This window comes from Miniopterus schreibersii, assembly GCF_964146895.1.
Source record: "Miniopterus schreibersii genome assembly, chromosome: 19".
NCBI classification, from domain to species: domain Eukaryota; kingdom Metazoa; phylum Chordata; class Mammalia; order Chiroptera; family Miniopteridae; genus Miniopterus; species Miniopterus schreibersii.
Window position 1 is genome coordinate 18298467 of NC_138119.1, and position 25839 is coordinate 18324305.

Consider the following 25839-nt stretch of genomic DNA (forward strand, 5'->3'; position numbering starts at 1 on the left):
CCGGAATCAAAACCCCCACAGAGAAATACACCATGAATTGGGTTCTAGAGCTTGTAGTTATAGGATCTTGTAATCACTCATCATTCCCACAGAAACAAGTGTCCTGGCGGACAATCCGGGTATTGTCATTATTCTAGTCTAGTGTCAAACAAATAGCGCCACACGACGGAGTGGCGGCCCGCCCCGTGTGCATGGCTGCCCGTGTACACACACCAACAAAATACAACCTGCCCCCATCGCCAGAAACTTAGAGGGTGTCAAGCAGGCCAGGGAACAGGACCCTTTGCACACGGTGGCAGGGGAAACGTATCCTCCACATTTCCGAATCGCCGAGGCACATCTAACCCTGTACCCGAGACACCGTGGGCCGGGAGCGTTGCCGACAGGTAGCTGCTGCGGAGACTGTGGGTGGACAGTGCTAAGTACTCGGCTCAAGCTCGATACCATTATTTATTTATTTTTGGACTGGAAATCTCTGTAGATCATTCTTACACTTCTGTCTCCAGCCTCCCAGGACTTTCCCCACATCAAATTGTCAGTTGACATCAGGCAAAAGTCCAAAGACCCAACCTGGAACTCAATTCAATTTGACAGAGCAAATACTAAGTTATTGAATGTCTATTTACGAGGTACTGTGAGGGCCTTCTGAACACACCAGAATGAATCCTGTGTAATCCCGACATTCAAAGGACGTACTGTCTTGCAGAGGAGATGAGACAGACGTACAGAATTTAATTACTATTTTATAAAGGATCAAATAAGGACCAGGTGGTATTAGGACGGCCAGACCAGCAGAGGTTCCCCTGGGGACGGAGCTCTGGACTGGGCCTGGGGGGAAGAGAGGATCGTGGAGGACCGCTCCCACCCACTGCAGGAGCTGGCAACGCTTCCTCGGCAAAGGGCCAGATGACACATATTTTAGGTTTTTCTATAGCAGCCACTCCACTCTGCCTTTGTTTGAGAAAGAAGCCACAGACAATGCCTAAACGATGGGCGTGGCTCTGTTCTAAGAAAACAGCCTTTATGGATAGATACTGAAATTTAAATATTATATAACTCTAACACATCCTAAAGCACCATTTTCCTTGGCCACCTTCACCTCTGTTTTTTGACCTCATTACCACTACCCTGATAATCTGCACGGTCCCTAGCAGCCTGGCGAGCTCCTGCCCTCTCTTCAGAACATCGCCTTCCAGGAAGCCTTCTGTGACTGCTCTGTGACTCCTCACTCCCAGCCTCTCTCCTCCGAACTCCTGTGACACGTACAGTCTGGACCACGTCACGTAGGGCTGATTGGACACCCTGGAGTGGGACAGACCTGAGTATAGGTTCCACGTCTCCTACTGATCATTCTGTGAACTCAGGAAAATTAATTGACCTCTCTGTTACTCAGTTTTGTCATCGCTTAATATGGGGACAATATTGGCACCTACCACTGAGGTCAATGTAGAGAAGTGACAGTGCTGAATCTTATCTGGGAGATAAGAAATCCAGCCATCCCTCCGTGTTCTGAAAAGTGGCTTACTGCAAAGAACCACCCTTCCTGTGAGGCTTAGACAGGCTCACAGATGCTACCCTTGCTCCTTGGTGACAAGGTTAGACACGGACTTACAAAATTCCCATGCTTTGCCATATATGTGATTAGCTAAACTGCTTGTCCCCACGGAACAAGCAGAACAAAACTCTTGTTAAGCTTCTCTCCTTCTTCCAGGCCCCTGAACATTGCGACCCTGCTCCGGCCTGAGCCAGTACCCAGCGCCTCCTGAGAGCAGGTTGGCCTCACACCACTTCCCCACACCTAGTTCTTTCTAGCTTTGCTCATGTCTCTCTGTAAAAGAAAAATTCTTTTTGCTTTTCAAGATGCTTGCAGTCCTTATCAGAGCATTCTCCCAATTATAATAGGCCCCCTCCCCATATTGCAATGGTCCCTCCCCTCCCCCGCCCTCCTTACAGTAATCTTTTTGAATAAGGTGACCTTACTAAGTCCCACTTCATCTTTTACTTGAAAGAAATATATGCAAAGTGTTTAGTCGAGTGCCAAGATGGCTAATAAAGAACAGTTGCTGTTATTAGTATTACTGCTGTTATTATTATGTTTGTTATCTTGCTACTCCGAATAGAGTGCAAATTCTTTGAGGTCAGTATCATACTGTAGAGCTCCCCACAGTACCTAGCACAGTGCCGGGCACATACCAGGTCTTTAACAGACGTCTGCTGACTGAGTGATGAATCTGTTGTCACTGTCATATCTGGAAGCTGACAACCCAGTGTGACCCTACATTTGTGACAAACTCTACAGACAGTGTGAAGGGCACTTTAGCTCTGTTCCAAGAAAGAAGGTGATCAGAGAGGAATTGAGGCCACGGCCGAAAGGAATCTTCCCAGGCAGTGAGTGAACATGGCAACTCCAGCTTTCCTTCCATCTTCTCTGGCACATAAAATTGCCCTTACACAAGAGACAGTCAGGAAGCCTCCTGAGAGAGAGTTGTTGCTCGGTGGTGAGAGGGAAGCTGTAAGACCTTCCACAGCCATGGAGGGAGGGGCGTGGGGGAAGGGAGAGGCTGGAACAAATGCCAGAAGGCCATATTTTTCTTCAAATATGGAAGAATATTGTATTTTGAAAAGCAGATGTTCTTAAACATTATATCCATCCCCTGCATGACTTGCGGAATGAGAACGCGGTGATAACAAAGATCTGGGATGAGTTTGCCCTGAGCAAGCCATCGTACCGAACCTCATGCTCTCCTTTCAAAGCATTTTTAGATTTTTAAGTGCCCCTGGCTAAAGAAAACCTATTCATCCCACCATTCTCGAGAATTCCTTCCATCACTGAGGCAGTACGGCCAGGCGGTTAAGAGCAAGGCCTTTGCGATGACCTCAGTTCCTAAGCCTCATGTTGCGTGTCTGGAAGATGAGCGTGATGGTATCTATCTCCTCCCAGAGCAGAGTAAGGATTCAGTAAGACCACGTACAACAAACCACTGTATTTACACTGAGAACGCAACAGACCAGGGGTCAGCCCTGGGACCCGCGGGTGCTCGGGCCTGCCAGCTGGGTGTGTATGGCCTGCGGGCTAGGAGTGGTTTTATTTACTGAAGCTGTAGAGATGGGTAGAGTTGTACTGGACAGACCCGAGAAGGAGCAGACCAGGAATTTCAGGCTTGAAGCAACAGTTGGGAGCAAGCCTTTGCCAGGACGCGGCCTGGGGGATGGAAGCGGCTGGAGTCAGACAGTGAAACGCAGGCTGGCTTAGCACGAACGGGTGCTGGAAGGAACGGGAAACGAGGTGCCGTAACAACGCAGCCGTGGAGGTGTGGGGGTCAGACTGGGTGACAACCACGTGCAGGAAATGAGGGGCAAGCCAAGGCTGTATTTAAGAAGAAATCTGGATGGAGGAGTTTCAAGAGAGAGCTTCCCACCTTATTAGAAGCTGCATAACAAAAGCTCCGAATTTTTCTAAGTAGATTTCACAGAACTTTTGTTTTTAGGATTTGTTAATGGCATTACTCAAAATAACACAGACAATCAAAAGGATTTTCCAGGTCTAATGTGAAGGGGCAGCCTGAGTAAAGGGGAAGATGGTTTTTGGTAAATCTTTGAAAAGCCTTTAAAATTCTCCAATGTGTTACAAATCTCCAAGAAGGAAGGAAATACAGCATGCAATGGTGTCAAAAATAATCTAAATAAGGAATTCATTTTTTTGCAGAGTATTTTGTTGGACTAGGGGGCTGCAGGGCCCATTTTGGAAAATAACCTAATAATTAACATCTCTGAGAACCTACTCTGGGCCGGATGCTCTGCGAGCCCTGACTCTTAGTCCTGGCAGTTCTCTGCAGTGTGTCCTCAATATCCCATTTTGCAGATGATGACACCGAGGCTCAGAGGCTGTAAGTCACACTGAATCTCTACCTCCCAGCTCCACCTCCTCCCTTGGCACCAGGCTTCCTTCCCCTTCATAGATCTAGGAGATCTTCAAAATCCGACTTCCGGGCTCTCTCAAGAACACCCAATTGCCACATTTTGCTGAGCTGTTTTCAATAATTTCTGAAGTCCTTTCTTGGGACGCAAGATTTCATACATCACAGCCTGCTGATAGCAGCTTCCAGTGGCCTCACCTCCGTTATACACGGCTTCCAGTGGTGTCATTCGGATTTCAGATTACTCCTCTCCCTTTGTTCCCCTGAACCTGACATCTATAAACATGACAACACAGGCAGGAGGGGGCAGGATGAGCAACTCCAGATTCTTAATGCAGGCAGGTGTGATGCGGGCAGGGGAAGGAGGGCACCGATAAGGTCCTGATGGCTCACACGTCCCCAGAAGTGACATGTTCCCACACCAGTGCTCACAGCCACTACCACCACAACAGTTTAGTGTTAAATTTAAAATAAAAACCAATTAAAAGATAACAAGGAAACATATGTTCAGAATGGCAAGAATCAGAATGTTTACAGAACTATGACCTCTAGCTGCTGTGGGAAGGATGAGTGAATTTTACCAACATGAATCCCAGCCCCCCCCCCCATTCTCAATCTTCACCACATCCTCAGTTCATCTCCATCCAAACGGCCTTCAAAGAAAAAACTACTGTGGTTTTTACTGCGGAAGATGGACTAACTAGTATCTGAAACCAGAGATCATGAAGCTCCCATTGACCCTTGCCCCCCAGCGTTGGGTCAGACGAGTGAACCAGGCTGCATTCAAGGTGCTTCTACCTGGGCCTCCTGTCAAGGCAAAGCACAGGTTGTTTGAGAAATAGGACACAGGAGAGAACGTGGGTTCCCCATTCCTCTCTTATACCTCAACAAGGTGTGTCTATAGCTCGGGAGACCCTAAAAAGTAGGCTATTGCCTGGACAGAGACCCCAGAAAGGTGAGGTGGCATCCTCACCTATGTCAACAACCAGAAGCAACTGTACTATCATAAAATCTAAAGTTCTATTGAATAGAAAGCGCAATGGAAAATAGTGATAAAAAATAATAAATTATAAAAAGCAGAAGTTCTGCTACTCAGCAATCTTCATCTGCCAGGTTTCATGTCTGGGCTCGAGGGCTTTAACTTCCGCCTGTCCCATGATTGGGGACGTCACTGCAGGGCCTACAGGTCTTTCATGTACTTCCACCCAGGAGACTTCCACGGTGGGCCTTACCATATCCTCTCCCTCCATGTCCAAAAAGTCACCTATTAGCGATTTTCCTAAATTACTCTCACGTCCACCCTACAGTTGACATTTCTTCACCCTTAGTCCAGGCCCTCGGCGGTTCCCACCTGGTCTCCTCCAAACTTTTCCTAGCCAGTCACCCTATCTCTGCTTTTTTTTTCTTCCAATCACCCTCCACAGATTACCAGAGGTACTCCTCTGAGGCACAGTAGGACCACATCTCTGTACTGAAACCCTTCAGTGATCATCAAAAGGCTTTCAGATCAAAAGAGAACAGGGTGTGGCCAGACGGTCCTTAAGCCTCATTTCCCAGGTGTCCCACCTGCCTTTCCTTTCCCTGCTCAGAATATCCTTTTCCCAGGGCTGCCCGCTGATGTCCACTCACCCTCCCCCACTCCGTCCAGCAACACTTCCTCCCGGATGGTTTTCCAAACCCTGCCCCGTCTGAATTCAGAGCTCCCCTTTGCTGCTTCCTGTTCTCAGGTTTCTTACAGCCCACGCGACACTTTACTGCAGTTTCTGGTTTACCAGACACCTTTCCACGTATTTTATGAACAACATCAGGGCAGGGCCTGGTGCTCCACACACCTTCAGCGGTCAGTGAGGAGTGAATGTGCACTCACTGTGGAACGGAGCTCTCCCCAGGGCTGGGTGGCAAGGTAAGAGCTGGGCTGAGTATGGATTCTACTTTCTTTGCTATTATGTTAACAATGCCTACTCAAAATAACTCTGTTAGGAGTAGATGAGCTCATGTCTGTTCTGGCGTCCCCATGGGAGGGGTGCTGATCCTGGGGCAGCACTGTGGGCAGATCCTCAGGTCAAAGAGATGCACCCAGGCAAAGGGACAAGCCCAGAGCCACTCTGGTTCCAGAACGTGGAGAGCAGACACAGAGCTCAGACAAGGATGGCGACTGATCAAGCCTGGGGTCCAGGTCTGCTTCTGCCCCTCTCTGTGCAGCCACAGGCTAGCGTCTCCACGTGTGGACCTCAGTTCCTCCTCTCTGGAGTTGGGGGTGCTGGGCTGCCAGGGGGGGAGTGACAGGCCTTGTGCAGGGGCTCAGGGACTGCGGGTAGATGATCCAGGTGGGGAATGGTCTTACTGCTCAACATCCAGAGAATCTGGGACAACACACTCACTCCAGAGACACCCCAAGGGTCAGAGCTCTGCTTAGCATGGTTTCACGATTCAAAGTGAAGCCACTGTGACTAAGAGAAACTCACAAAAAATCCCTTCACCAAACAGAGTCAGATAGGCAACCTACCTGTCCCCTTCCAGGGTGACGAGAAATATGGACTGTGTATATAATACCAACAACTGGAAATTCTGAAATATATATATTGCCATTATGATCCTTTCACAGGGCCTTTGCAGTTATACTATTTTATAATTCTCTAAGTGAACTAGGCAGTGACATTTGACCTACCAGTCTCAATCCCCTGCTCAGCAGGACAACTGTCCATCCTCTTCACCACAGCCTCCCTCCGACCCTCCCACCTCCTGCCTGCTCCTTCACAGTATCACCCTCTGAACTCCCCCCACACCTGCCACCTCCACCTGACTTCTAACTGTGGAAGCAACTCAAGGCTTGGTCCTGGACCCGCTTCTGACTTAGCCTTCCTCCCTAGGTGAGCTCTTCCGTTCCAAGGGTTTCAGGTACTGGCTGAATTCTGCAGACTCCAGATTAGCCTCTCTAGCGTTGACCTCTCCTCTGAGCTCCAGACCTACATATCCGATAGCCTACCTGACTTCTCCACTTGCATGTCTCCATGGAAACTCAAAATCGATAGGTCTGCATGAAGCTCTTCACTCCCCACCATCCCCCAACCAGTTCCATCCGTCGGCCCCCAACTTGTAAATGGCACTTTGGCATCATCAGTTGTTAAGCGAATATCAGAAGTCATCTCAGTTCCTCTTCCCCTGCCCCTCCCTCCCCAGACACACCATCTTTAAGTACCTCTGTTCCATAAACAACCCTCGCTCTGTCCTTTCTCCATGTGCAATGCCAGGATCACTGCTTTAGGTCGCTGGCTGGTGTCTCTGAGTCCACTTGGGCCTTGATGTGGCCCCACCCAGAGCAGGGCACGTGGCTGGGCTTTTGCCCCAGTGACCTCCTCTCTAGCAGACTGGCCGGGGTTCTCATGGTCCTGCGTGGCCATCCCGACCTTGCCAGCTTCCAGCCAGACCACGGCTTCCTGGCTCACTCTGCTCCAGCCCCATCAGGCTTCCATACCTCAGGCCTTTGCACTGGCCACTCCCTCTTCCTGGGACATCTTTCCTCCAGCTCTTCCTCTACACGTCAGCATGAGTGCCACCAGGGCCTTCCCTAACACCCTATGGTGGGCAGTGCCTCTGCGACCCTCTATCACAGCCCGAAGTTCCTAATATTCTGTTTATTCTTCATTTACTTGTTTATATTGTCTCTTCCATGTCTGCTCCATGACAGCAGGAATCGTGTCCCTTCTACTGTTTGTTGAATGCCCGCACCAAGTAGAAACTCAATAAACAATCACTGAATGATGAAAAATAAAGAATGATAAATGAATTTGTTTTAAAATGGCCGACGGAATTATAAGAAAGATTTTCTTTGGTTTCAATTTTTTTGTTTTAAATATGTTTTTCTTGATTTCCAAGAGAGGAAGGGAGAGGGAGAGAGAGAAACATCAATGATGAGTCATTGATCGGCTGCCTCCTGCGCACCCCCTCCTGGGGACGGAGCCTGAAACCCGGGCATGTGCCCTGACCGGGAATCGAACCCCGATCTCCTGGTCTATAGGTCGAAGCTCAAGCACTGAGCAGCTCCGGCCGGGCTCAATTTGTTTTTACGTTTATCTGTAGATCCTTAGTCACCTCTACCAGCCCAATGATCTCAAGATACATGCTCTATACAGGTCCCAATATAGTCATTACCCTTGAAGAGAAATGCGTGGAAGTTTTGAAGGAGAAGCGCCTCTTCTGTCCCCCAGCCCTGCACAGGAAAGCACAGAGCAGGAAGGTGGCCGGCGGCGTCTCCTACGTCCCCTCCTCCCCACGGCTCATCCACAGTGACCACGAACCCGCCCTGAGCACCATCTATGGCACCACCTACGGGGAGTTACGAAGTGGGCACGGAGTCCCCTTCTCTCTCTGGCAAAACAGACCAAATAAAAATACATAAAGCCGCAAATGCCCCAAACACATCAATATATATAGAACCAATTACCACCGTAATCGACCAGACTTGTAATAAATTGAGAGGAGGCGCAGTAGCCCTGGGCTCGGGCAGTGGAGGCGCCTACAAGGAGTGACTTTAGAAGCTGCCTCTGCAGAATAAACCCAACTAAAGAAAAACCCCAAGGAAACAGAAAAATGTCAAGGGAGTCCAGGCTGCTGATTTACCCGATTAGGTTGTTTTTCCCCACGTCACTGGCACTCACATTTCACCTACAAAGCACATACTTTAACTGGCAGATTTATTGAGACTTTGAGCTGCAGAAATGCGTCTTTCTACCTTTCTTTTCCTTTCTTTCTCCCCTTTTTTTAATCAGCAAAAGCAAATGCATGTGAAGGTCTTTTTGAACCTGCATGGTTGTTGCACTTGTTCTAAACTAAGGGTTCTTGTGGCATTAAATCCTAAGTCTGCCCCTTGTCAGACTTAGCCAAGCTGACAGACTGTGTGGTTTTGACTCAGCCAAGCCATGTATCCCTAGTTAAGTTGGGCTTTAAGGGGAGATCAGTGTGACCACTCTCTGGAGCCCTTGGTCATGAACTCAGTTTAAGCAGTTACTGTACCCAATCCTGCCTCAGTGGGCAGACACTAGACCAAAACAGCCCTTCGCAAAGCTCCAAGGTGGTGGTCTTGATATCCCACATATCTCAAGATGGCCCAATTTAGCCAAACAGCTCCTCTCCCCAGAAATGCTTGATGTGGCAAGAGGTCCTTCACCTACGGCCCTCCACAGGTGCCCCTTGGCTTCCCCTCCAGTGTCTCCGATTCTTCCTGAGGACAAAATGTGCCCAAGCCTGGTCCCCTTTTCCAGGGATCAGGATGGACTCTGAAGGTGGAGCGTGTGTTCTGGACCTTGCAATGGCTTTGCCTCTTTCATGGGTCCCACAGATACTGACTAGTCGACTGCAAGAATAGAAGAGAGAGGATGAGCCTGGAAGAGAAAATAATTATGCTTTACCTTTAACATCTAATGTCCCACCGTGGCTTGGAGCCTTCTTTCATTAACCATTGTATTCTTGGTGCCTCACACTGTGCCTGATCTACAGTGAAAGCTCAATGAGCATTTCTGAATAAATGCATGAACATCATTACTTTGCAAAGCAGCTCCAGACTTCCCCTAGGTGCCGCTAGTTGAGGTCTCTAAGTCCCTGACTCTGACGCAGCCATATATCAGCAGGAAAGTCAAAGTGCCCCCGGGGAGTTTTAAGAGAGAGAAGTTGATCTGATTGGAAAACCATCTTCCTCTTATCAGTAAAGGAGACAGAAATGATGTATTCTGAGGCCTTCGACTGTTGTAGCATTAATCATCAGCGTTTTTGTACTATAGCTGGCAGTTGGGGCCGGGTTTGAAAATGATGTCAACCACTCTCATTTTTTTCAAAATTAATTACTTCCCTGATCCATTTCTTCCTGATTTCCTTGACATTAGTTTTTTCTTATTTTTAATTTTTCCTGCTAAGCCTTTTCTTTCAATAACCGAACCAACTTCCGAAGAGTTCCTTGAGATTCAGGGAGACAGGCAATGGAGGAATGGAAACTTTGGATGGACGGAAATGGCTAGTGGCCAATGGATGGGCAGACAGGGGTTTGCTGATTTGTGGGCTTAGGTCAAGTACTTTCATGTCTCATATTTCAGTTTAAACACAGGTTGCAGATTACACCCAACACATATCCCATTACCCCCTTCCCCCACAAAGAAAACCTTCCAACTTGTTCTATAAGAAAAGCAATTATAGGACGGGTGATCAAAAAGGACTATTGTTAGCTTCTATAACATTAACTGGTAGCTGGAAACTTGGAATAACAGTCACTAACTGGACCTCCACACATGGATTTATTCCAGTTCCTAGTATTTAATCCTAGCCCTGCCTTATGTTTGATGGCTTGGTTTTGATATCTAGTCTATTCTTCTAATGCCAAACTCCAGAGCATGAAACCATCCCCCCGCCCACCTCCACACATACAACAATCAGACCTGGAGATGGGAGGGGGTGATGAAGGGTGGGCTGGCGCCAGGAGGTTGGAGGGGCAGGCGTTTGGGACATGCTGTCTTAGACAATATGCTGTCATTTCCCTTGGAAAGGGGAGAGGAAGAGCAAAGACGACGGCATTCACTCATTCATTTCACCCATGTCTATTGACTGCCCGCTCGATGCTGTGTGTGTGTCATGTGTTGTGAGGGATGGGGCAGGGGTAGGAAGTGATGTGACGCCCCCACGCCTCTGAGGATACAACAGTGCTCCTCTATAGCAGATTATTAATGGAAATCAGGAAAAGATAGGAGCCTAACAAAACACAAACTCTACTAACATGTCATCTCTCCACCTCTCCATGCACCCCTGTTGGAACTTGGGTTGTTAGGAGGGCCAGGGCCGCGCGTCTGGGCACAGGAGGCGTGAGTGTCTGCACCTGTACGTGGCAGTGACCCGGACAGCAAGGCTCTGAATCTCAGCTGGACACGTCCATGAATTTCTCCCCCTTTGATGAACGCACCTGACAGGTCCTTGGTACTTAAAAGGCAGGAACATCCAGGCTGCTTATCAAAAACATCTTCCCCAGGGGTCCTTTTCCACAGAGAGTACATTTTATAGCCTCTACCCCCTTACTCACCTAAAATGAAATAAATCCTTGACATATATACGGGAGGGGGAAGTCATACTTATTTTATGGTCTTTTCCCAGCAAAGGGGCTACAACTGGGACTGAAAACAATGGTCAAAGGATATGGTGTTGATTCTGACTTTTGGACGGTTTGACTCCCCTGCTGCACTAGCCTGGTTCGCGGGTGATCTGTGATTTCTAAAATAGACATCAGTGTTCCCGTGAAGAGAGAGCTTACCCGGGGCAGGTGTTACCGATATCTCTTTGAAATTCTTCTCAGTTGCCATTTTATTCAAAAATAGTGAGCTGAACTACAAATTTCATTTAAATGATGCTAATAATAAAAATAACAAGTCAAAACACATCGAACGCTTACAGGATGCTAGGTTGTGCTTTATATGTAATTATTGTCTTCAGTCCTTGCATAGTCCTTACTTGTGAGCTACGTCTTCACAGCCCTGTTTCACAGACATGAAAACCGAGGCTCAGGGCCTTTATGCACGCAAACTTCTCAAGAGCCGCAGCTAATGAAACAAGTTGACGCAGACCTGTCTGACCCTAAACCCTTGCTGCAAACAGCTATATTAAACTCCCTCATTGAAATATCAGCTGAGTTAACCTAGTTAGCCTGAGCCAGGCGTTCTTCAATGCCGCATTCTGTCATCAGGAGTGAAAATCATATGACGAATATACAGAGTCGCAGGGCACCAGAAATAGAAGAAACTCTAAGCATCAGCTATTTCGGGTTAGTTATTACACAGACGAGACATTATTTTGAAGAGGGTTAAGAAATTTACCCAAGGTCAGGGGCTGATTGATGGCTCAACTGAGACCCCGAACCCCGGTCTCTGGACTCCCCATCCAGTGCTCTTTCCCTCAACATGCTGCCTTAGAGAAGGACGGGACGTATAGACACATGACTGCGTAAGACACAAGGTTCTCATCCCAAATGACATGAAAACCCCAAGTGAGGTCCAGTTCAGATTTTCACATTTGCCGTTAAATCTCCCTGCATCACCAATTATTTTGTAGTTTTTCCCCAACATATATATACACACATATGCATGTATTTTTTGCAGAGGTAAATGATTAGTTGTGGGTTAGAGCCCGTAACTTAAGATCAATATACAAATCCTGGTAGACAGATGCATTGCGCTTTTAAGACTGTAGCCATATGTTTACTTCTCTGGGGTCTGTATCCCCATGGCCAGCCCACGCGAACACTGACCTACATTCTGCATGAAGCGGGAAGGGCTAAAGGAACGGGTCCCACTTGCCGAATCTAGGAGACAGAACCAACCAACTGCAGAGTTTCTTCCCTTCATATTCTGTCCGAGAATCCAGGCCTCTCTCTTCTCCACAGCCACGTTGGTCCCCAGTCTGAAATTTACCAAGCAACGTCTCTGTGCCCTGCATCATGCTAGAAACTAGGAGCAGTCTAGCGATGATGAAGCCTTCGGGTTTGCTATGTCCTCTGCCTGGACTAGTCTCCCCCTGATCTTTTCAGGGCCAGCTTCTTCTTGTCTAGGAGGTCTCAGATCAGACTCACCTCTCATCCCCACCATGGAGGCCTTCTTTCCATGTGGCTGTCATCTTAATCAGCTCCCCCACCCCCAGTCAACCTCCATGACATCACCTGGTTTGAGTTTCTTCATCGTATCTATCGCCATCTAGAACAACTGCTGTCATTTATTTGTTACTTGCCACTTTGTCTCTCTTCACCAGGACATAAGCTCCGTGAAAACCAGAAAGTTTTTGGTGCCATCCACCATTCTATGCCCAGTGCCTAGACCAATGTTTAGATATAGAAGGTTCTAAATAAACAAAGAAGCCCACTCTAAAGAGCAGTCAATCAAGTTGCGAAGGCAAAGCTTGCAGAACAGAGAATAACCCAGAGTACTCTATCATTAACTACTAATTGTATGTTACGGACAATACGTCACTATTATCAGGGCCGCCAGACTGAAGCAGCAGCCAAGTGAAAATATGAAACTCTGTAACAATCTGCAGCTTCTAGAGCAAAAAAAAAAAAAATGGGGGCTTCTTGAGAACTATTTTTAAAAACCTAGAGAGAATGCCTGAGAAAGTAAGATGGGGACAATGTTGCCTACAGTACAGAGTTTTAAAAAATCGGCTCATCGCTTTTAATCCTGATTGTTGGCATGTTTCCAATTTCTTTCCGTGCCTAAGGGTTTAAGACTGTTCAATTCTGCACAGGAGCCTAATGATCAATGCCTTATCAGAGAAACGTCCTGGTCCATTCAGGCTGGTCCCCTTGGCTGTGACACCCCCCCGTGGAGAGGACATCACGACGGCCCCCTGGAGGCCACGAGCACTGGACAGGGAAGATGACAGATCCCGCTCCCTGTTGGTCTTCAATTAAATTACATAGCCTTTCTATTCAGAATGTGGCCCTTGGATCCGAAGCTTTGGTGTCTGAAAGCTTGTTAGACATGCAGAATCCCGGGCCCTGCCCAGATACCCTGAGTCAGAATCTCCATGTGAACAAGTTCCCAGGTGACACATGGGCACAGTAAATTCTGGAACGTGCTTCTCTATAGGAAAAAAAATACGCCAGCAACTGTCTTCATCACAGATCACGGCTAAGCCAAAACAAAACAACAAAACCACTCAATGATCCAAAATCCAGAAAACTCAAGGTGAAAGGCAGTGTGGACCCACCAGGAAGGAAATCCAACCAGGGCTAACATCTGCCCTGGTGGGTTCGCCTTAGACCAGTGGCCTGGCTTCACTTAGGCCTTGACCCCACCTTCATTCTGTCCATTACCCTTCCTCCCTGGATCTTCCCGTGTGCTGTCGGCAGGCAAAACAGCATGCAGCCATTCACAGCATATCTCAGTAGGCACAGGAGTTCTCCTGGCTCTGCCACTTACTGGTTCTGTGACCATATGCAAGTTATTTAAGCTCTCTGAAGCTTGATTTCCTGATCTTTCTTATGGGGAGGGTGAGACTGCAGCAATACATATGTCTGAGGATTAAGTGAGAAAAGCTATGTAACATTTTCAGCAAAGTGCCTGGCTCGAAGCAAGTGCTCAGAAAAATGGTAACTGTTTGGCAACATTGTCGGTAGTCGCTTCCTCCCTCAACCTATAGATTCAGTTTACTCTGGACTCACTGCATCAGAGCCTAGGGACGTGAGCCTTTAATTAAATCCTCACACATATGTTTAGGAAAGCTCAGTTTCCTTTTGAAGACTCTGCTTGTGATGCCACCAGGCTCATTTTCAGCCGCACCCTCATCGGGCCCGCCTGCCTGAGACAGCCAGGGAACAGCTGTCTCCTCCATTCCCTCTCTCTGCTCACTACAGGGTACGCGTGGAGCAGGCCCTCAGCAAACGTTTGTTGAATGAATTAATTAATCATTTAAAGAAAATAGCTATATGCTGTAATTGCTTTGCTACTAGAGTGCTAACTTGGTCGTCGTAAATGTGCATAAAAAGAGCCAAAAGAGCCTCTGGAGCTGGTTTCAGCCCTAGGGTTGTAAAACATAAAGCATTATAGAAACGCACGTCATTACTCTTCATTGGATTCTGACGCTGTATCCTTAACCTAATCAGGTTTTTATGCCACGGATCACAATTATGCAAGTTAGCCTACAAACTGCACGAGCACCAGGTGCACAGGACGGCTCTCTGCTGGCCGCGCTCACGGGCCGCGCTCGGGAGGCTGCCTGCCGATCCGGCCACTGTGTTTGGTTCAGCCTTAGCAGAAGCCTGCTCCTGACCCTGGGGGCGGGCCAGCCCAGTGTGTCCTGGGCTCCCTCCCCCCACAAATAAATTGATGGGAAGTGGCACACATGGCATCCTGTGCGGTAGAAACACAATGCCACGGAAGGGTTTTTCTTCCCTCAACTCTGATCTGACTTATAACTTCTCAGAGCTAGAGGGTCGACTTTGGGGAAACCCTCCCGGCTTGTGTCTCAGAAGAACAGGAAGCTATTCCTCTTAGCTTTCCCCACGGGAAAGGAGCAACTGGCTGGAAACAAAGCAATGCAAAAAACCCACAACAACAGTGGATTTGGGGCAAGCAGGTACAGCAGAAAGGAAGAGCTTGCTTATTGCCAACTGTCAACCCAGGTAACCCCGGTGGCAGGCACCACGAGCAGTGGCAAGACAATGCAACGGCCAAGGTCAGGCCCAAAGTGACAAGGAGAGTGACGCTGGCAAAGGAAAGAAAGACCCAAGGAAATCCACTCCTGAATGGAGTATGAAATAAAATAAAAAAGGAAAGAAAATGTACTGTGCTTAGTATGTCGGGGGGGGGGGGGGGGGCATTAAAAGTAAGCCCCTGGAAGTTCCTATCTGAAGAAGGTCCAGTTTTTTCCGGTCCCTTCTCTGTAATCTACAGATCTCTAGTCCTTGGCTGCTTTCTTCTCAAGTGAGAACAAAACAAAGGATTCATTCCTTCAGCAATGGATGCTGAGCACACGTCAGGCACTGTGTCAGTCAGTGATAAAGACACAAAGCTTCATGAGGAATCGTCATATCGAGAGGGGTAGGGCACAACGCCAAGGTCATGGACGAATTTCCCTCCTGGGCTCAGTATTTAACCTTAAGACACTGCAATGCCAGGATGCTGGGGACAGAAGCGAGAGGAGAACCCAGAGATCTGGGGAAGGCCGGGCTCACCTCCTTGCCGCCCAGAGGCTGGCAGCCCTTGAACTACTGGCAAACAAAAATAGAGGAGGGTTTAACCTTTTGGTTAATCACTAGGCTGTGGCATGGAAAATAGGAAAGCTTTGCCCACTGGCATTGGTCTTATCTGTATTTGCTTCTGTTACACTCATTTTTGGCAAATTGGAATCAAAACAATTTTAAGATGCTAAAGTTTGAAGGGTTACTAGAACCCTGTGGTTGTGTCTTTGAATTTAGGGGAATCAGGGCTTGGGGTGGGGGGAGAATGCCTGTAGCAACTACAGCCCAGACACAAGCCTTTGCTTCTTCTGGAAGAAAGTAGCCAGAGGACACTCTCAGGCCTCTGTTACTTCTTGAGCAAGATGAAATGGTAATTTGTGTGAAGCACAGAGGACCAAGAGAATCTCAGCCACTGGGGACCACTTTCCCCACTGCAGCCAACTCGTCCCCAGTCCCTTGGTCATTAAATCTCAGGATGACCTACTTCTTGAATTCCCCTTGTGCTAATTTCATCACTCACCCTTTAGCAACTCACACATCCACAACCTGGCTTCCTCAGAAGGCCATGAGGATTAGCTCAGGAAAAGAAATTCCATGAATGACAATTCTTAACCAGTCCTGGTTGACTAGAATACACATTAACTAGCCAGTACTCCCCTTCTACCAGAAGGCAAATTCAGAAGGTTTGAAAAACTCTCATTTCTTGTACTTCCTTGGACTTTGTGCCATCAAATAGTGAACAAGGACTTATTTGTGAGGCTGGTATCTGGAGCTGTATAAACCTTGTAGCTCAAATCAGTAGGAAAAATGGGCCTAAACACAGGGCGGGATGGAGCGAGAAGGGGTTTACCATGTAGTTGCTGGAGGGGCTGCCAGTCAGTGAAGGTCAGGACTTCCAGGCGCAGGAAGTCGTGGGGAGACTGCAGTCCCCCCTCCTCCTCTAGTCCATAAGAACAGCTGTTGCTATGGTAGCAGAACGCATGGTGCCTGGTGAAAGCCTTTGGAGGGCTCCCTCCACGATAACTAACACAGTGACCATACGGTTTGGGCACCATCCCGAATCTAAAATTTCCCCCAAATACTCGCACGTTGAGATTGGGTTTTAGCAACCAAACCTCAGTGATTTTGGGCATCAAGGCAATATCTGCACTGGTCCTTCACCCACCCACTCCTTAAGTTTGTTCCTACTGCACCTAGACAGCCAGTACTTGCCTGAGGTGTAAACTTTGTTGATGCCCATGTCACTCACCTTTGCTGATGTCTTCGTACTCCAGCCAGAGTCGCCGCTGGACCTGCTTGTTTGGGTACCAGATAGAGCAGGACTCCTCAAAGCCGTAGATAGCTTCCTGGATGTAATGGTTGCCAAACTGGTCCAACAAGGCCACAAAGTCCCCACGAGATGTTGCCCCATCGAGGGAGTGGAGAGCGTTGCTGAGGGCTATGGAGAAACATCACCCAAGAGTAAGAGTGAGAGCCCACAATGTGGGTATCTGGGTTCCCAGGCCATTCAGCCCCAGTTGTGGGTGTCCTGTGTGGCCCAGAGTGAGCTGCAGAGCTGGCTGGAACAACCAGGTGAGTGTTTCCATTCAGCTAAATCCGACCTTTTGGTTCCTGAATAAATGATCTATTTAAGCCAGCTGGCCATGTTGTTAACTTTGTGCAAGTTACGCAAAACACAGCCAAACCTACCCCCCTGCTGTAGTGAGTGTTGTTTGTTTTTCAAATTATAAGTCATGACATTAAATCAATTTAGTGAGCTCAAATTATAGCAATTGAAAAAAAGTAAAGAAGAATAGTATAGTCTAAAATAGACTCACAAATACCAGCAGAGAACATTTCACATGGTAAGATGAAGTATCACTTCATGGGACTTCTGCTGCGTGCATGTGGGAGTGTGCCTATCCCAAACTTGCTTTCCCTGTTTAAGAGAATTGTATTTGTCCAAAAGATAGCCTGCAGGCAAATCTTCTAAATCCAATGCCTGCTCAACCTGGCCAGCTTTCCACAGCCCTTCTTTCATATGGGCCTCCACCTGTGTCCCAAAAGGCAGAGCCTGGTCCAGACATGAGACCCCAAGTTCAGAAGTCCACATCACCGAGATGCCAGGGGTGGCTTTGATCTGCACAGCACCTGTGCACGGTAGGGCCTGCACTGCCGGAGTCTCCTAGAAGGGAGAGTGGCTTAGGTCTTTCTGGGTGTTTTCTGTGCCACCAGAGTCAACTTCAGTAGGACCATCATCCCAACCCCTTCTTCCCCCTTCTTTTTTTCCTTCAGGATAAAAAATAAAAAGTTCTGAGTCCTTCCCTGTCCTCTGGAGATGTTCTCTATCCTGAATGCATTTTGTTTGTGCACAAAGCCTTACCTTCTGTGAGTATACCTCTCTCAGCTCTTCACAACTCCATCTGGCCTGCACCCATTCTCTCTCCCGCTGGCCCTAAGACTGCGCTCCCTTGTCTTGTCAGCCTGTGCCAACAATATCTGAATCTAGTTAGCCTTTCATCCAACACAGATAAGCCAGACTCTCTGAGCATAGAGTCAGGTCTGGTACATGTTTTAGATAGCCTCAGAGGAGGGCATCGAATAATGTTATCCCAGTCCATGGGGATGAGGGAGAAGGAACAGAGACACAGGTCTATACTAAGGCCGTATTTGTAGACATTTTCTCTTTTGCAAACTGCACATTAGAATTACCCAAATGCAAGGGAAAACTTGATTCAAGGCATTTATCGCTAAGATCTGAAGAATACTTGTACAAGGCACTCCACTGTTCTGTTTCAGAATAATTTGTCCTAAGTTTCAAATTCATCACTTAACTTACTAGATCTATCTATCATCTGTCTATCTATCTATCTATCTATCTATCTATCTATCTATCTATCATCTATCTATCTATCTATCTATCTATCTATCTATCTATCTATCTATCTATCTTCTATCATCTATCTATCTATCTATCTATCAATCATCTATCTATCTATCATCTATCTGCCTGCCTATCATCTATTTTGCTTACTTTCTGTTTAGAAATTATAAGCCGTTTTCTACTTTTCCTCTCCCCTCCCTCTTTCTTCCTTCCTTCCCTTGCTCCCTTCATTGTATGAAACCTCTAAGTTTTGCTGGTTGAAATTGGAAAGTTTTATTCTGTCAATTTATAGAAAGTCTGCTTTTGCATATCCTGTCTATACACCGGGTGACCCCAGGAAAAGAGATAAAGTAGGTGTTTATCTTCAGTGCTCCCTGCCTTGCCCTCTCCATCTCTTCTGTGACCCAAGATAAAATTTGCAATTTAATCTATCCTTAGAAAAGGGTTGGATTCCAGCGATTTGCCCTTACGGGTGAATCTAAGTGAACTGATTATCTATCTCACTTAGACTGCACCTTCAACAATGGGATAAACTTGGAAAGAAACCCCCCTGCCTTGGGAGCACATGGGAGGGGCAGCATGCTGCTGTGCTCACCCTGAGAGATGGTCACTTGGTTGAGTTTGATGTGGTACATCACAGACCGAACCTTCCAATGCTGCAGCACAGGATATCCAGACACCTCGCTGAAGTTCACCATCCCTAGAGTCAGAGGAGACATGGGCTTAGCGTGTGGGATGGATTCCCAAGTCCCAAATCTACTAGGTTGGGGGGAAGCAGGTAAGTGTGAGAAAATTTGATGGAGGGAATTTCTGGAATCACAGTAAACAGCTGTCATTTACTGAACCCTTACTCTGTGCCTGGCATTTTTCTATGCATTCTGCACATATAAAGTCATTTGATCCTTGTGACATAGGTGTTATTATTTACATTTTATAAATGGGGAGACTGAGGCTCAGAGATGATGTTTGCATATGGGCCTTATGCAAACATAGGGTGTGTCTGAGACAGGGCTGGGGTTCTTAACTCTTCTGCTATAATATTCTCTTGATAAATGTATATGAAGCTCCGGGCTTACTGTAACACACCAGATTTTTACTGCCTTTAATAGTTGCAGTAATTGACTCAGCTCACGTACCTGATAACATTGATTTTTCCATCCCATTTAACTGATCTGTGTTCAGTATTTAAGTTTTAATTACTCTGAAGCTGATCATGCTTATTTCTTCTTTACCAGGAGGGACAGTGTCAGCACAACTAAGTTAAGGGCAGGGATGGCCCTATACTGGGTGCCATCTATGTGCCAGATACGGCGATAGACACTTTATTTGTGCTCCTCCTTTTATTGATGGGAAAACTGAGGCTCTGAGAAGCTAAGTTACTCATCCAAGGTCACTCTCGAGAAACACATCCTTGTAGCCTTTTAGTGATGTTATAATAATGGGCTGTTCTTATTTGAGCACCTTGGAGAGAGAATGGCACCCTATTTGAATTCTGGCCATTACTATAAAACGCTACAGAAACAAAATAGTTAGGCCATAGGAAGTAAAAAAAATTACCTTACTCAGTATAGAAAACCAATCTTAGCTTCATTCCTATGCCCAGCATTTGCTATGTATATATAATAAGAATAAGTATCCAGAAAGACATGGATATTTATGTGTGTATATATGTATATATGCAAAAATGATGTTCGCATACAAAGGAAGTTTAGATAGATAGGTAGATAGCAAGTGTGTATATAAATATAATGGCAATGATACAAACATAGTGAATTATCCTGCCATTTTGACCCATGCTTCCTTCAGGCAAAATCAACTAATTTAATACCTAAACTAGATGAAGAGTGGGTGGGATTAATTAGCTGCATGTCAACGCTGATCAAATTAGCTGAGCAACTGCCAAATTTCCATTTCTGTGTGAATCATATGGGCATAATTACTGGTAAGGTAAAAAGAAAAAAATGGTCAGGAAAGGTGCTTAGTGAATCAACTGCTTAAATTTAATCTCAGGCCATCAAAGATAAGCTACTTAAGACTCAGAGAAGGTTTTCAGTACTTTTTCTTTCTAATATTCTTTAGGGCATAAAGTTTTGTGACCACAGTCATACTGCTACCTACTCTGGCTTTTAACCTTTAATTTTCAAGGCATATAAATGAAATTCTGCTTTTACAAGTTTAAGACCCCAGTCCCATACTTCAAAGGCACGTTTTATTGGAGCTGACAATGGGCCTGCTTAGGAAAACTGTTCTATGTAATGAGCACTCTCTAGTTACGTCAGCTCACTTGCTGTGATTTTGCAGTCTGTTAATAAAAAAAACTGCAAGTCCACTAAATAACTAAAGATTTTTCAATATATTAGAAGATGTTCCCTTTAATTGAACTGTTTCCTAGTGGGAAAAGAGACAAGCAGGAAATCAGGAGGCGGGTGTTGTAACATTGGCCACTGGCTATGGGGGGAGCAGTGCGGTTCTGACTGTAAGGCTCCGGCCTCAGCTTCCTCTCTCTGGCCACCTGGCTAGAGGATCTTTTGGTTCCCACTTGTTTCACCTAAAAATGAGAGGCTTAGCTCAGATGACTTATTCCTTCCTTTTCAATTCTGGGATTCCAATCAGTGGTGTGACTTTGGGTTAGGCCACTCATGTGTTTCAGTTTTCCTACCTGGAAAGTGGGATCACGGTCCTCACTTTACCTGCTTTATAGGCAGGTGGTCAGACAAAATGAAGTTACGGGTGTAAAAGTACGTTGCTAAAAGATAAACCACCACATAACACATGCTTCCAAAATGCTGTCAGCTCCTCCTCACCTCTCTCTCACCACCCCTAATTATGTGAACTTGACATTTCTTAATTGACGCTTTCGTTATAAATTCCTAGGCTTTAGTTTGGAACAACAGAGGAAGGAAAAGTAAAGGAAGCACGAATATAGAAGAGTAGGAAGGGCTGACAGTGCCCCACATTCGCCCGGGGTGAGCCAGACAACCGAACTCCGTTACTTAACTGCCAAACAGCAATTCTACTTAATGCATTTATGCCAGAGCACAGTCAGGGAATTGGTTTTATAACTGTTGCTGCTCTGCAGATGTTGTTCTGTGCCCACTTATAGATAATATTTCCATTATTTAAGAAGAAAGGGATATTTTAAAGTAGATATATTTTTCAGCTGAGTCAGAGTTCTTTCTCAGTGTGCCCTTGGAGTTCGGTCAGCTCTAGTTTATTTTATTTTATGATTATTTGGAACACATTTCTGAATGACTCTTTTTTCCAAACAAAGTATTTCCAACTATGTTTTCTCAAGTATAAACATTCTTTGTTTCCTTACCTATGCTTGAAAAATATGACCAAATAGACTTACGTGAGAGAAAAGGAGAGAGGGAGGGAGGGAGGGAGGGAGGGAGGGAGGGAGGGAGGGAGGGAGGGAGGGAGGGAGGGAGGGAGGGAGGGAAGGAGGGAGGGAAGGAAGGAAGGAAGGAAGGAAGGAAGGAAGGAAGGAAGGAAGGAAGGAAGGAAGGAAGGGAGGAAGCTTTCTCCTATTATTTATTTGAAATATCAGGGGGATATATTATCACCAAAGTTCTAAAGTCTGTTTCCTTTAGTTGACCTTGAAGAAGTTCCAAAGAGCACAGAGCTCTAGATCTTCGTGTTGATTTAGCAACTGTGGCACTCAATAGGCTCAGGAGTGTGGTCAGCAGCCTCTCTACCTCCTTGGTCTGCCCCTGTACTCTCACTCTCAATTAAGAGACAGAAAATACCAATAGATGATGGCCAGACCATATATAAAAACAGAACTTGGACCCAGAATCTGAAGCAATCAGCCCAGAAAACCAACCTATTACCTATGGTAATCAAACCAAGAAGAGGGTCTACTATCCATACCTCAAATTTGTAGGAAGTCAGACCACTATCTCTAGCAACCAGCCTAGGACGCCAAACGGTAACACCTTTAAAAGTTGGCCCAATGTGACCAGGACATGATTCCCAATTTTTGTTCTTGCTTCCAACTTAAGTCCAACCAGAGAATGTCAAATACGCATCCCTAACCACTTACATAGAATGCCACACTCCTGGTTAGCTGGCCCACCTATTGCCACAGTTCCCTCCAGGCTCACCTGAGGTCTTTCCTTCTCTATTCTAAAGCTTTCCTCCCTCTGCCTGCCCGTCCATCTCTGCCAAGATGGAGTGATGGTGGCCAACCGGCTCCCTTGCTATGGAGCAAGTCATGAATAAATAGCTTTCACTTGTTTTCAACTGGTTGGCCTTCATTTATTTCCACACAACTTATTATACCAAAAAGGCTGGTGAAGCTCGGAGTTCTTAACTGTTATTTTGGTAAAGAGGGAAGCAATCAGCAAGATAAAACACATAAATCAGTATTTTCTAGTATGTCTTCAGACCAGTAATTCTGAGAGATGAAAATAGCTGTCATGTGTAAAAGGGCTTCTCCAGTGACACAGGTTAAGGATCTGCTGAGTTAAATAACGTCAAAGGGGTTTCTTTACTGCAGGGTTTGGGGAGCCTGTTGTATGCTAAGATGTTACAAATTGCCTGGAGGTGGGTACTATAGCCTTTCCAAACATAGTTGAAGACAGAACTTACTTAAGAGCGGAGCACTGTTTTTTCATTTAAAAATGCTTGGACATGCTGATGTAGAAGACCCTGAAGATCACTTTAGCTCTAAAATCTTCTAAGCCTGTAGGTTTATGGGGATTATGACCTATACTAGCACAATAGTGTGACAAGATATGAAATTCTCTGTGTGACCCTCAGGAAAGACACAAGTAAAACGCTGCTGGAACTAGAAAGTTAGCATGGAAGAAATCTAATCAACCACCTCTTTATTGGACTCTTCTAGCTTTTCTGGGCTTTAAATAAATAAGACGGATTCCTTTATACATCAAAAAAAAAGTTCTTGTCGTAAATGGCACCACTTCTTACTGAAAACGGGTTAAGAACAAAGGCTGGCGGCGAAAGCAGCAGGCCGCGCAGCGGTCCGTCTGTGCTCTGCCTCCGACGTGCCAAATCAGATGAGGTCCGAGGGCATGGGGAGAAAAGTTTCTGTTCTGGCTGACGACCGAATTTGGATCTTCCCCTTGTTTCCAAAGGTGTAGATCCCAACATTGATTGTTTTCTCTCTTGCTCTCTCCCCTCCCCCTACAGGGAAAACACTATTTGGTAGTTTGAATGTGCACATTTCCTTTCTCACTTGGTATATTTATTTATTTAACAAACATATATCTCACTGCGCATCAACAACTGTTCTATAAACATTACAAATATTTATTTATGCCTCATATCAATCCTATAAGAAAGACAGTATAATATTCATTTTTACAGTTAAAAAAACTGAGGCACAGAGAAGGCAAGTTACCTGTCCAAGATCACACAGCAAGTGAAGAGTTGAGCCCAGCTGTCAGGCTCCAGAGTCTATGCTATTAATCACTATGCTACACTACCCCAGACAGACCTATTTCTCCTTTCTTCCAGTTCTAAACTAAAATTTTGAACATAACTTGATATCTGGAAGAGGCTTACCCTCAGCACAATTCATCCTTCAGAAAAGGAAGGAAAAGGGGAGAAAGATATAAAGTCAGGAAGACACAGAATGAGGAAGGGAGAGAGTAATGGAGAAAGGAACAAAGCCAGGACTGGAATTGAGCTTGCACCCATGGAACACTTTGAAGTGTCTTCTTTGGTCCAGAAGGTTCTAACTGGGGGTCTTCAGAGGCACAGAAAGGAGAAGCTACCCCTGAGGTTCTTACCTCTTCCCATCAGCCCACCCCTTACTTTCATAATGAGCCAGGGGAAGGTGCCACTGGGCTCAAAGCAGCACTGGGGCAGGTGTTGTGACCTCTGTCTTATGACAGGGCCATGAGCCCCCGAGAGACTGCACTGTCTAATGTCACACAGCTAGAAAGTAGCAGAGTCAGGCTTCAAACCCAGGGTTGCTAGGCCACCCTCACCCTGCTCCATATGACCTGTCACTTCCTCTAATCCACTGAGAACTCTGAACTCACCTATCATCCCGTTTGTTTTCAAGACATCCCAATGCGACTAGCAAGGAAAGGTATTATTAGGAGTATTTTACAGATGATTATATAATAATACTGGCAATTTTACTGACAAATAGTCCTACCAGTGTTTAGTTTTAGGACTGAGCTTTTACTATGTATTAAGGAAATCATTGGCTTCGAAACCAAAATAAGTGAGGTCAAGAGTCTTTGTTTTATGAGACTGTGGGGAGCTGTCTGGTTTCTGCAGGTTAAGTAAGGGCAGGAGGCACACTTACCAGTCAGAAAGTCGGGGTCAGGGGTGGGCTCTGAGATTTCCTCCAGGCACTGATTTTCCAGGGGGACAGTGGCCACCACAAGGCCATCTGGCAGCTGCTGGTCTAAGCCTCGAGCAAAGTTGTTTTGCCTGGAAACAGAGGCAGACCTTCATTTCTGAGTGTGCAGGTGAATCCCACAGCTTGGTGGGCAATCTGTATCTCAGCTCACAATGAAAACATTCTTCCTGGACCAACAATTCCCCTCACTCTGACCCCCACTTAATGAGTGTGTCTGGGGTGGGACATCAGTGTGAGAGGCAGGGTGAGGGCTGGGGGAGATAATAAACCAGATGAAAGATTTGCTCAGAAGATAGAGACTATTCTTTCCTCCCAGCCCTGTCCCTATTTCCCGGTCCCCTCTGCATAATACCTGGGGGAACATGGTCTCCTTTCTAGACTATGGAGAAGACTCCAGCTCCCACGAGACTGGGCATGACACCTCACTGCTTGCAGGTGACAAAAAGTCCCAGACTAAAAGGGGAAATGTTAGTCAAGTCTGCTGTCTGTAACAAACAGAGCAACTGACTCCAAGAACTGGCTTGGAAATTTACTATCGGTTTGCTCATATGCGTTTAGGTTCAGGTTGCTGTCAACCGCTCGTCCGTATTACAACACTTTCATCGCCCTCATTACCGCCTCCTGGGAAGCATGAGTCCTGAGGACGATGTATTCAGATAGCCTAAGACCGAACAGAGACACGGTTCAAATGGAGAATCTCCTAGAAATAGTCTAAGTCGATGGTTTGAAACATTCTGTTCTCAGGACCCCTTTACACTCTTAAAAATAACTGAAGGCTCCAAGTAGCTCCTGTTTATGTGAGTTACCTCGATCACCATTTACCCTATTCTAAATGGAAGAATTTTAAAAATATTTATTTATTAAAAAAACAATTATAAAGTCATCAAATATTAACATATGTTATAAAAATGATGTAGCATTTATTAATGCTAGAAGAGTAGCATTATTTTATTTTTTTTGAAAATTTTTAAACTGTCTGACTTAGAAGACAGCTGAATTCTCACCTCTGCATTCA

General features: G+C 46.1%; 1 protein-coding gene across 6 annotated transcripts in view; it reads right to left on the bottom strand.

Moving 5' to 3' along the window:
* ASTN1 (astrotactin 1) overlaps positions 1-25839 on the bottom strand; it is a gene marked incomplete at its 3' end in the record, with an annotated part of 238558 nt that overhangs the window by 28765 nt on the left and 183954 nt on the right. For all 6 annotated transcript variants that reach the window (XM_081120780.1, XM_081120777.1, XM_081120779.1 and 3 more), the window contains 3 exons: positions 24768-24895; positions 19080-19184; positions 16871-17059 (listed from right to left, as the gene is read on the bottom strand). In XM_081120780.1, the coding sequence (XP_080976906.1) occupies positions 16871-17059; positions 19080-19184; positions 24768-24895 (422 nt within the window). The remainder of the gene's footprint in view (positions 1-16870; positions 17060-19079; positions 19185-24767; positions 24896-25839) is intronic.